This window comes from Ovis canadensis, chromosome 15 (assembly GCF_042477335.2).
Source record: "Ovis canadensis isolate MfBH-ARS-UI-01 breed Bighorn chromosome 15, ARS-UI_OviCan_v2, whole genome shotgun sequence".
Classification (NCBI taxonomy): domain Eukaryota; kingdom Metazoa; phylum Chordata; class Mammalia; order Artiodactyla; family Bovidae; genus Ovis; species Ovis canadensis.
Window position 1 is genome coordinate 8,173,945 of NC_091259.1, and position 13,448 is coordinate 8,187,392.

The 13,448-nt window shown below is 36.5% G+C and overlaps 1 protein-coding gene across 1 annotated transcript; it reads right to left on the bottom strand.

The window, feature by feature from the left end:
* Window positions 1-310: 310 nt before the first annotated feature.
* Window positions 311-1,243, bottom strand: LOC138421240 (olfactory receptor 5M9-like). Its single transcript, XM_069555243.1, is given in 1 exon segment — window positions 311-1,243. A coding segment is annotated over 1 exon segment (933 nt).
* Window positions 1,244-13,448: the final 12,205 nt, after the last annotated feature.

The window sequence follows — 13,448 nt, forward strand, 5'->3', positions numbered from 1 at the left end:
CTTACAAAGATACCTCCAAATTAACATGTGCTTATCCAAATGTATTTATGAGTTATCCAATGACTACACTTAGCACAATTTTACATACACTGGGGCTAATAGTAATAGGTCAGGGTTAGTATGTTTGCATATGTAGTTAAAGGAGGCTTAGTCCTGAGAATCCATTCATGGGGTAAACCATCACTGTGTTAGACTGGACCTCTGAGTACATTTAAGTGTTGCCTGTATACAGTCTATTTTAAACAGAATTATTTATATACCTGGACATTTATGACAGGAAGTGGCATACACAGAATTATGTACTGCAGGTTTACTGCCTCAAGTTTGCCTTGATAATTACTTTGTTGACTGCCTCTTTCACGTCTTTGTTCCTCAAACTGTAGATCGTGGGATTCAGCATGGGAATCACTGTGGTGTAAAACACAGCCACCATATTCCCCTGCTCCACAGACTCTTCAGTGGGTCTCCTGAGATACATGAAGATGAGAGTCCCATAAAACATGGTAACAGCTGTCAGGTGGGACCCACAGGTGGAGAATGCCTTCCTTCTGTCATCAGCAGAGTGCATGCACAGCACAGCCACTACGATGAGAGTATAGGAAATAAGAACCACAGAGAGGGAATAAGTGAAATTAATCCCAGCAATAACAATCATGGTGTATTCTTTAATGTGGACCCCTCCACAGGCAATCTTGATAAGGGGAGCATCAGCACAATAGAAGTGGTTGATTTTAAAGTTTCCACAGAAGTACAGGCCATATGCTCACAGTGTGCAGATAAGGCTAACAGAGAATCCATGGATGTATGGCACAGAGATGAGACGAACACAGACAGTCCTGGACATTTTACTGCCATAATGGAGAGGGTTGCAGATGGCCATGTAGCAATCAAAGACCATCACAGCCAAGATATATACTTCCACATGGACAAGGGCTATGAAGAAGTAACACTGCACCAAACACCCCACATAGGAAATGGTTTTTGTCTCTGATGGTAAGTTTTCCAGCATCTTCGGAGTGATATTGGAAGAGAACCAGACATCCACAAAAGACAAATGACTCAAGAAAAAGTACATGGGGCTCTGAAGCTGGGGGCTGATGCTGATCAAAATAATCATACCAATGTTCCCTATCAAAGTGATCATGTAAACTACTAGAAACACCACAAAAAATAGAACTTGAAGCTCCTGATGACTGGTCAATCCCAGAAGAATAAATTCTGTCACATTTGTGAAATTTGGCATTGTCTTCACTTAGACCCAGTCTGCATTGCCTATGGACAAATTAAATAAATGAATTGATTTATTTTATTCTTTAAAATTTTGAGTCATGTTTATCAGTATTCTAGTTCAAATAATATAAAAATCAATGTAGATTTTGCACAGTCTAACATGAGACTATATAATAACATGTATTTTCTTTAATAGGCCTTATAGGTAATTATTGCAATATTAATTAATTTCTTAACTCTAAAACAGATGATTACATTCATGTACTACTAGTATCAGACACTTGTTTTTGCTAAATTATTACAATGATGTTAACATCATAGAGTGCTAATAGAAGTAAAGACAGACTGAGAGTCATCAGAGAATGACCAAATCCACTTCAACATATTGTCTTATAGGAAAATACTTGAGACTTATAAATATTCAGCCAAGGTCAGACAATCACTTTGTGCTGAATAGGGAAGTAATAAGAGGGAATCATTGAAATTCCACTGAATACTATTTTTGTGTATAATGGTTGCCTCTCATTGTCAATACTAATAAAAATACATGTAATATTAACTTACTGATTTCCCTATGATTTAGAAGATATCCTTTTTTTAAAATGTATTTGTTTATTTATTTTTGGCTGAGCTTGGGCTCCTCTTGGTTGGGGTGTGTGGGCTTCTCACTGCAGTGGCTTCTCTTATTGTGGAGCACTGACTCTAGGTGAGCAGGCTTAAATAGCTGTGGTTCACAGGTTCTAGAGTGCAGGCTCAGTGGTTGTGGCTCTCAGGCTTAGTTGCTCCATGGCATATGGAATCTTCCTTTAACTAGGGATCTAACTTGTGTCCCCTACATTGTTAGGCATATTCTTATCCACTGAGCCACCAGGGAAGTCCAGAAGATATCTTCTTATACACAATTTTACAGGATGATTGTCTTAAACCTTGGTCTTACAATCTAGTCATTGACATACTTTTCTACACTATGCCAGCATATGATATAAAAAGCTTTCAACTTATGAAAATCCTAGTCATGTTTTATTTTATTTAGCTATATATTACACTTGCTTGATTTCTGCTTCTTGCAGGATGAGGTAAGAGGTATTTAACGAAATAGACTGTATCAATTTAACAGCTATCTCAGAAAAGTAAACTGCAAGTGGTTCAATCACCATATCAAAATTATATCAACATATAAATTGTATTTACATATAAAATTCAGGTGCCATGTTTTTAAAATTGCTCTCTTATTTCAGATTCTACTGCTTTTCAGCAACAATCCATTATATGTCCAATTAATTTTCAAATTCAATGTCATTACAAGGAAAATGTCCACAAGGAATGTTTTTTCCATTTAATACACTTCCCCAGATAAGTCTTCTGAGAAGTAAACTGCTCTGAGTACTTAGGGATGCATCTGTAGGATTAACATCATCTCAGGAATTTAAGATCCTCATAATAATATTGCCTGAAGAGAATATTATGACATTAAATGGGCTGTAGTTATAATTGCTTATAATAATTCATTTACAGACATCAAAACCAATTTTATGTCAAATATATTTGCTATGTTATACTTATTATTTATTACATTATATTTAGAAGTAGCCTAAGTTTTATAATATGAGATTGAACAAGCTAAGTAAGATTCTTGTTTGTATCATAATTGATTATTTTTGAAAATGAGTGAATGAAAAATATACAAATGAGACAATTTAGGGAATGGAACTACTGTGAGACAAAAATGGAGCATGCTGATAAGCAGAGAAATAAGCAGAAGCAGGATGTCCACAGAGTAGTCAAAGATCTCTTTGAGTATTGACTTTTCAGTTATGGGAAAGTAACCAGTTATGTAAACATATTGAGGGAAACGAAAATACAAAAATTTAGAGAGGAACTATTTTTTAAAAAGTATAAACTCTATGATTGTATAATGGCTTCCTCCAATAAGTTCAGTTCAGTTAAGTTCACTCAGTCGTGTCAGACTATTTGTGACCCCATGAACCACAGCGCACCAGGACTCCCTGTCCGTCACCAATCCCGGAGTTTACCCAAACTCATATACATTGAATCTGTGATACCATCCAACCATCTCATCCTCTGTTGTCCCCTTCTCCTCCTGCCTTCAATTATTCCCAAAATCAGGGTCTTTTCAATTGAGTCAGCTCTTTGCATGAGGTGGCCAAAATACCAGAGTTTCAGCTTCAACATCAGTCCTTCCAATGAACACCCACACTAATCTCCTTTAGGATGGACTGGTTGGATCTCCTTGCAGTCCAGGGACTCTCAAGAGTCTTCTCCAACAACATAGTTAAAAATCATCAATTCCTTGGCTCTCAGCTTTCTTCATAGTTCAAGTCTCACATTGATACATGACCACTGGTAAAATCATAGCCTTGACTAGACAGACTTTGGTGGTAAAGTAATGTCTCTGCTTTTTAATATGCTGTCTAGGTTGATCATAACTTTCCTTCCAAATAGTAATTATCTTTTAATTTCGTGGCTGCAATCACCATCTGCAGTGATTTTGGAGCCCCCCAAAATAATGTTATCCACTGTCTCCACTGTTTCCCCATCTATTTTCCCTGAAGTGATGGGACTAGATGTCATGATCTTAGTTTTCTGAATGTTGAGCTTTAAGCCAACGTTTTCACTCACCTCTTTCACTTTCATCAAGAGGCTCTTTAGTTCTTCTTCACTTTCTGCCATAAGGGTGCTGTCATTTGCATATCTGAGGTTATTGATATTTCTTCTGGCAATTTTGAGTCCAGCTTCTTCTTCCTCCAGCTCGGTGTTTCTCATGATATGTACTCTGCATATGAGTTAAATAAGCAGGGTGACAATATACAGCCTTCCCATAATCCTTTTCCTATTTGGAACCAGTCTGTTGTTCCATGTCCAGTTCTAACTGTTGCTTCCTGAACGGCATACAGGTTTCACAAGAGGCAGGTTAGGTGGTCTAGTATTCCCAGATCTTTCAGAATTGTCCACAGTTTACTGTTATCCACACAGTCAAAGGTTCTGGCATAGTCAATAAAGCAGAAATAGATTTTTTTTCTCTGGAATTCCCTTGCTTTTTTAATGATCCAGTGGGTATTGGCAATTAGATATCTGTCTTTTCTAAAACCAGCTTGAACATCTGGAAGTTCACGGTTCACGTATTGCTGACGCCTGGCTTGATGTATTTTGGGCATTACTTTACTAGCGTGTGAGATGAGTGCAATTGTGCGGTAGTTTGAGCAATCTTTGACATTGCCTTTCTTTAGGATTGGAATGAAAACTGACCTTTTCCAGTCTTGTGGCCACTGCTGAGTTTTCCAAATTTGCTGGCATACTTTCACAGCATCATCTTTCAGGATTTGAAATATCTCAACTGAATTTCCATTACTTCCACTAGCTTTGTTCGTAGTGATACTTCTTAAGGCCCACTTGACTTCACATTCCAGGATATCTGGTTCTAGGTGTGTGATCACACCATCATGATTATCTGGGTCATGAAGATTTTTTTTTTTTTTTGGCATAGATTTTCTCTGTATTCTTGCCACCTCTTCTTAATATCTTCTTTTTTTATTAGTTTTTATATTTTTTAAATTTTAATATCTTTAATTCTTACGTGCGTTCCCAAACATGAACCCCCCTCCCACCTCCCTCCCCATAACATCTCTCTGGGTCATCCCCATGCACCCGCCCCAAGCATGCTGCAACCTGCGTCAGACATAGACTGGCGATTCAATTCTTACATGATAGTATACATGTTAGAATGTCATTCTCCCTGCTTCTGTTAGGTCCATACCATTTCTGTCCTTTATTGAGCCCATCTTTGCATGAAATGTTCTTTGATATCTCTAATTTTCTTGAAGAGATCTCTAGTCTTTCCCCAATCTGTTGTTTTCCTCTACTTCTTTACATTGATCACTGAGGAAAGCTTTCTTATCTCTCTTTGCTATTCTTTGGAACTCTGCATTCAAATGGGTATATATTTCCTTTTCTCCCTTGCTTTTCACTTCACTTTTTTTCACAGCTATTTGTAAGGCCTCCTCAGACAGCCATTTTGCTTTTTTGCATTCCTTTTCTTGTGGATAGTCTTGATCCCTGTCTCCTTTACAATGTCACAAACCTCCATCCATAGTTCATCAGACACTCTGTCTATTAGATCTAGTCCTTTAAATCTATTTCTCACTTCCACTGTATAATAAAGGATATGATTTAGGTCATACCTGAATGGTGTAGTGGTTTTCCCCACTTTCTTCAATTTACATCTGAATTTGGCAATAAGGATTTCATGTTTTGAGCCACAGTCAGCTCCTAGTCTTGTCTTTGCTGACTTTATAGAGCTTCTCCATCTTTGGCTGCAAAGAATATAATCAATCGGATTTCATTGTTGACCATCTGGCGATGTCCATGTGTAGAGTCTTCTCTTGTGTTGTTAGAAAAGTGTAGCAACTCACAATTTTTAGTTTGATTAATATCTGTGAACTATTTTCCTACCCCTGAAATCATTCATATGGGTATCAAATGCACCATAGAGAAAATGACTTAGGCACATAACATAGGCACTCATATTTCAGTTCTGGTCTGGGTTCAACTGTACCCTATATTTTTATGATTGTAGATCTTCTGGCTGCTAAGTGTGGATATACTAAGCCAGATTTAAGTTGATGATTTTGACTGGGAGACAGAGCTAAGACCAATAATTTTCATATATAAAAAAATCTTGACTCTTCTTGATAAAGCCATAATTAGCTAATTAACACAGGTTAATTTGGATTATTGGTACTACTAACTATAAAGGATGAGATGGTTAGATAGCATCATCAACTCAATGGACATGAGCCTTAGCAAACTCTGGGACATAGTGAAGGACAGAGGAGCCTGGTGTGCTGCAGTCCATGGAGTCTCAAATAGCCGAATATAACTTAGTGACTGAACAACAACAACAACTAAATATAAAAAATATAAAAAATCATCAAGGCACCTAAGAAACATAAAGTAATACTACTTCTCCAATTTCCCTTCCTGTGTGATATGTGGGGTTTCTTCCACTTGTCATAATCATCAGCTCTGTAATAGTATAGTTTGTCTCATTCATTTTAAAACACTTCAAACTGACTACATTAGTTGTTATATATTTTAAACATTCATGGATATTCACACATGATTTTTAAGCATCCTGATCTCCAGATCAACTTCATAGAATGCATAACTGTGTTCATAACTAATAAAATGTCTATTAAAAATTGTTCTAATGGCAGCAGTCTCAGCTTTAAGGTAAGATAATAGCTAACTTTTGTTGAATCCTTACATTTTTTTTTATAAGTAAAGGTCCTATGAGAGAGGTTCTAATTAGTGTATCTTTCTAAACAACGAGAAAACTGAAGCACTGACAGATTAAGAGGCTTTCCTTGGATCAGACATCTGCAAATTGTCCAGCTGGAAATTCAAACCAATTAATTGGACTCTAGGGGGACACTCTTAATAACTTTATATTGCTGCTACCTCTTTGATAACTTTTTCTAATATTCTATTTCCCTACATTTAAAATTCAGTTTGATTATCCTCCAAAAAGGGGAAAAGTTATCCTTTTGATAATTAATGCTTGATGAACCAGAAGAGCTTGGCATTTCCCTAGAGCCTATAAACCAGAGTTCTTGGACCACCATTATCTATGCCTCTCAAGGTTAGGTGATCCCATAGTCCTAGGGCCAGATGACTGAAGTAACTTCTTATAGAGAGCCACTTTGTTAAATAACTATGAATCATCTTTAAAGCAATTAAGCTTATAGAATGTATATTTACAAATTTTAAAAATCACTTTCATTAACTTTTCCAGAACTTTATACACACACACACACACACACACACACACACACACACACACACAATACAGCAAAGGTATAATTTTGTCCAATATAGTGAAAGATAGGGAAGCATGGCATGCTACCGTCCATGGGATGACAAAGAGTAGGACACAACTTAGTGACTGAACAATAACAATCATTCCCAATGATGCAATACCTTCAATTCCACGCAGATACATTTTTAAACACAATGTAAAATCACTGGTCTTTGTAGAGAAGACATAAAAGTCAAAACCTGAAGAGCAAAAATTATTTTAAGTCCCTATGGTAGCAAGATATTCTTATGAATTTTTATATCAACTATTAATATAAATAGTAATATTCCCCAAGTATATAATTCCAGACAATAAAACACTGTGATAACAAATATGTCTGCAAGTAAGGTCTTAGTCTCCTCTTCAAAAAGAGTAAAAAGAAAAGTGACTGCATTTATCTCTATTGCAGAGTATAAAATTTGCAGACCTACCTTCAGCAGCAACAGCAACAAAAAAAAATAATTCCTCACTATTTATAATAGAATCTTGAACACTGAACGCATTGAGAGCATCTCCCCAAGGAACTATCCAGATAATGATGAAACAAATTATAATTAAAATTATAGAAACATCTCAGGAGTAAAGGGAGTTAAGGAGGGTTAATCAGAAGAATGTCTTCTGATAATATTAGTGACAAATATCCTTAATATGGTATAATCTCTCCCATCTTCACATGGTATAATATCTGCCTCAGGAAAACACCTTGAACCTCAGGAAAGCATTCTTGGTTTGCATTATACAATGTTGCTCAGTCACTTTCTTTTCTATTGTGCTTTAGTTCTAGTAATCATTATCTTTCAGGCCAAACACAGCAATGCACACCTTATGCATCTCATGGCTGTTGAAGAGATCCCAGGTGCCTCAAAAGTACAGATCACAGGGAAACATCTAGGAAGAATGAGTACAAATAGAGGTCATTGGTGGAGAAGTTGATTGTTGTAGAACAATTTATCAGTGAACTGAGGCTCTTCTTGGAGTCAGTAGAGTATCAACTTCAATGTCAGTTAGATCAGAAATAAAATCTTCAGTCTGCACCATAGTCAACTACTTGTCTTTGGAAAAGTAAGGATTCTCAGTTTCAAAGCTCATCTGTAGAAAAAGGAAACTGCTGACTCACAGTGAGGTGTGGAGATCACAGATAACATTGGGAAATTCTTAGCACAACACCTGTCTCTGATGAAGCAGTCAAAAAATTGAAATGACATATGTAGTTTCACCTATTAACAGTTGACAAGTATGATCTCGCCACCTATTTGTGATTGTGATCAGTATTATCTCTGGGTTGAAGGTTAAAAAAATATGTAAAATAATTCTGAGGTTCAGTTTTTCCACAAAGTATAAATAGAGGGGCTTTCCTTGTGGCTCACATGGAAAAGAGTCTTCCTACAATGCAGGAGACACATGTTTGATCCCTGGGTCCTGAAGACCCTCTGGAGAAAGGAAAGGCTATCCACTCCAGTATTGTTGATGCTTCCCTAGTGGCTCAGACATTAAAGATAGCTATCAGATTAAATAATCTGAATGGAAACCAAAATTGTTCATAAATTCTGATTTGTACTACCTCAACTTTGCTGGAAAATCATGGACAGAATAATACACAGGCAAAGCTTTCCTCTGTATCCTTAAGTGCCCAAGGACCTCAAACTCCTTAGTTCTTTCTCACCTTTTATGGAGAAACTTCATCAGGCAAATTCATTGGCCCACATTTATATAACTTAACCTGCACTCCCTAGAGAAAAAAAAAGAAATTTAAAACAAGAAAGCATTGTGTGTATGAGTGTATATGGCGTGTGTTAAAGCAGGAGAGAGCAAGGAAGAGAGTGAAGGTTAAATACATTTGATACTAGAGATGCTTAACTATAACACTGTTGATAGATATATAAATACATGTAAGAATGAGATCCATTTTTTTATTTTTATTTTTACTCTATTTTACTTTACAATACTGTATTGGTTTTGCCATACAACAACATGAATCCACCACGGGTGTACATGTGCTCCCAAACATGAACCCCCCTCCCACCTCCCTCCCCATAACATCTCTCTGGGTCATCCCTGTGCACCAGCCCCAAGCATCCTGTATCCTGCATTGGACATAGACTGGCAATTCGTTTCTTACATGATAGTATACATGTTTCAATGCCATTCTCCCAAATTATCCCACCCTCTCCCTCTCCCTCAGAGTCCAAAAGTCCGCTCTACACATCTGTGTCTCTTTTGCTGTCTTGCGTACAGGGTCATCATTGCCATCTTTCTAAATTCCATATATGTGTGTTAGTATATTGTATTGGTGTTATTCTTTCTGGCTTACTTCACTCTGTATAATTGGCTCGACTTTCATCCATCTTTTTTTAAAAGTACGTTACAAAACCATCCTGAATTTCCTGTAAATGGAAAAATTGTTTGAAATTCACTGGAAGATCCCAGATTTGGGGAAATTATGAACCAGAAGTGATCTTGGAGATCAGATACTACATCCTAAAACTAGATGAATGACACAAAAGGAGTGGTTCAAGGTCACACACAAATTAGTTTGAATATTGGAAGCTAAAACCAGGAACATGACTTAACCAATGACCTTGACATTATCATCCTTCACACAACACTGAAACAACTCTGAAAAGAGTAGAGAAAGTAGTTCACTTTTGAAAAAAAAAGGAAAAAAGAGGTAACATAGATTATCCAAATCCATTTGCCAAATTCACTTGCTAAATTCAGACTTAAATTGAAGAAGCAAAACCACTAGACTATTTAGGTATGACCTAAGTCAAATCCCTTACAATCGTACAGGGGAAATGACATATACAGTCAAGGGATTAGATATGATAGACACAGTGCCTGAAGAACTATAGACAGAGGTTCATGGCATAGTGCAGGAGACAGGGATCAAGAAGATACCCAAGGACATGGAAGAAACCTAGATGTCCATTAGCAGATGAATGGATAAGAAAGCTGTGGTATATATACACAATGGAGTATTACTCAGCCATTAAAAAGAATACATTTGAATCAGTTCTAATGAGGTGGATGAAACTGGAGCCTATTATACAGAAGGAAGTAAGCCAGAAAGAAAAAAACAGCAATACAGTATACTAACGCATATATATGGAATTTAGAAAGATGGTAACGGTAACCCTGTATGCGAGACAGCAAAAGAAACACAAATGTATAGAACAGTCTTTTGGACTCTGTGGGAGAGGGAGAGGGTGGGATGATTTGGGAGAATGTCATTGAAACATGTAAAATATCATAAATGAAACGAATCGCTAGTCCAGGTTTGATGCATGATACTGGATGCTTGGGGCTGGTGCACTAAGACGATCCAGAAGGATGGTATGGAGAGGGAGGAGGGAGGGGGTTCAGGATGGGGAACATGTGTATACCTGTGGAAGATTCATGTTGTTGTATGACAAAACCAATACAATATTGTAAAGTAATTAGCCTCCAATTAAAATAAATAAATTTATATTAAAAAAATAAAAACCATGTAAATGGTAAAACAACAACAAAAAAATAAGATACCCAAGAAAAAGAAGTGTAAGTAGGCAAAATGTTTGTCTGGCAAGGCCTTACAAATAGCTTAGAAAAGAAGAGAAACAAAAAGGCAAAAGAGAAAAGGAAAGACATGCCCATTTGATGCAGAGTTCCAAGGAATAGCAAGGAGAGGTAAGAAAGTCTTCCTCAGTGATCACTGCAAATAAATAGAGAAAAACAATAGAATGGGATGGACTAGAGATCTCTTCAAGAAAATCAGAGATACCAAGGGAACATTTCATGCAAAGATGGGCTCAATAAAGGACATAAATGATATGGACTTAACAGAAGCAGAAGATATTAAGAAGAGGTGGCAAGAATAAACCGAAGAACTATGCCAAAAAGGTTTTCATGACTCAGATAATCACGATGGTGTGATCACTCACCTAGAGCCAGACTTCCTGGAATGCAAAGGCAAGTGGGCCTTAGGAAGCATCACTATGAACAAAGCTAGTAGAGGCAATGGAATTCTGGTTGAGCTACTTCAAATCTTCAAATATGATGCTGTGAAAGTGCTGCACTCGATATACTAGCAAATTTTGAAAAGTCAGCAGTAGCCACAGGACTGGAAAAGTCAGTTTCATTCCAGTCCCAAAGAAAGGCAATGCCAAAGAATGTTCAAACTACCACACAATTGCACTCCTCTCACACACTAGCAAAGTAATGCTCAAAATCCTCCAAGCCAGGATTTAATAGTATGTGAATCTTGTGCTTTCACATCTTCAACCTGGATTTAGAAAAGGCAGAGGATCATGAGATCAAAATGCCAACATCCACTGGATCATCAAAAAAGCAAGAGAGTTCCAGAAAAACATCTACTCCTGCTTTCTTGACTACGCCAATGCCTTTGATTGTGTGGATGACAAACTGTGGACAATTCTTAAAGAGATGGGAATACCAGACCACCTGACCTTCCTCTTGAGAAATCTGTATGCAGGTCAGAAAGAAACAATTAGAACTGAACATGGAACAATAGACTGGTTCCAAATAGGAAAAGGAGTATGTCAAGGCTGTACATTGTCACCCTGCTTATTTAACTTCTATGCAGAGTACATCATGAGAAACGCTGGGCTGGATGAAGCACAAGCTGCAATCAAGATTGTTCTGAGAATATCAATAACCTCAGATATGCAGTACACACCACCCTTATGGAAGAAAGTGAAAAAGAACTAAAGAGCCTCTTAATGAAACTGAAAGAGAGAGTGAAAAAGTTGGCTTAAAGCTCAACATTCCGAAAACTAAGATCATGGTATCTGGTCCCATCACTTCATGACAAATAGATTGGGAAACAATGGCTGACTTTACCATGGAAGTCAAAAAGAGTCAGACATGACTGAGTGACTGAACAGCAAAAACATAGTATCCATTACATGACTGTACCTAAACTTATGTATTCTTCCTATTTTTGAAAAATGTCTAGAGTGCTTCCTGATGTGGCTATTACAGAATACATTCTTGCTCTTGTCTCTATATGAATATATACGTGCACTTCTCTTGATAAAATTTTGGGTAGAATTGCTGGTTTGCAGATTAGGTATATAGTCTGCTTAAACTGGCAAATAGTTTCACAAACTGGTTATATGAATTACATTCCCATTAGCACTATTTAAGTAGTTTTGTTCCATAGTTTCACCAATATTAATATTATAAGGTGTTTATAAATTTTTTTGTATGCTAGGTTTGTGTGTAGGTACAAATATTTTATAGTTCTAATTTTCATTTCCTTAATTACCATTGAATTTGAAGATATGTGACGTTACTTAGTTTTTTGAATATATCTGTTGAAAACATTTTCATGATTTTCTTTTTTTAATTCATTTTCATGAATTAATTGGGTAATATTCTAACATTCTATAATGAATTAGACTTAAATCACATTAATATTTCCAGCTCTGCCACTTAATACCTGTAATCTGTGGTAGTCATTTAATGGCTCTTTGTTTCATGTTCTCCCAAGTACAAATCTGAGACAGTAACATCACCTGTCTCAGCTGTTCCTATGGCCATTGACATAATATCTGTAAATATCTGGGGGAAAAGACCTGTAAAATATGTGCTGATTATTGTTTTGCATATAAACAACGCTACACATGGACTGTCTATTAATCTGCCTTCTAATGTTTTTGCAAACTATACTCTATGTTTGGTCTTTCACCAGTATCTCTTGTTATTCTAACATCCACACTAAGCTTAACAAATTCTGAAGTTATCCAGTGTTTTTTCTTCAGATTTAAAAATGCAGAATAAAAACTTTTTAGCTACCATCTCTTCCTCTCTCTTTATAATTTGTTTATTTTCAGTATGTTAGTTCTGTCTTTTGAACTACCCAAATTTATACTGTTGTTCTATATGATCTGTATTTATTTATATTTAGTCACAAGTTTGTTCTAATTGATGGATTTTATTTTCTTTGTGTTAACTGTTAATCTCTCAGTCATATTTGACTCTTTGTGACCCTATGGACTGTAGCTTCCCAGGCTCTTCTCTCCATGGAATTCTCCAGGAAAGAATACTGGAGTGGGTTGCCACTTCTTCTCCAGGGGATTTTCCCAACCCAGGGCTTGAACTTGAGTCTCCTACATTATAAGCAGATTCTTTACCTTCTGAGTTACCAGGGAAGCTCTTGTTTTCCTTATACTCCATCCTAACTGGAAAGTTTCTTCACAGGTTCTAGTTGTCCACTTTATTTTTTATATTCCCATGGCCTCAATGTTAACCTTTATTTCTTTCAAGTGCTAAACATATAATTTTCATAATATAAATTCAATATCTGAAGTTAACAGTATCCTTCCTTTTTTCTTCCTATTTC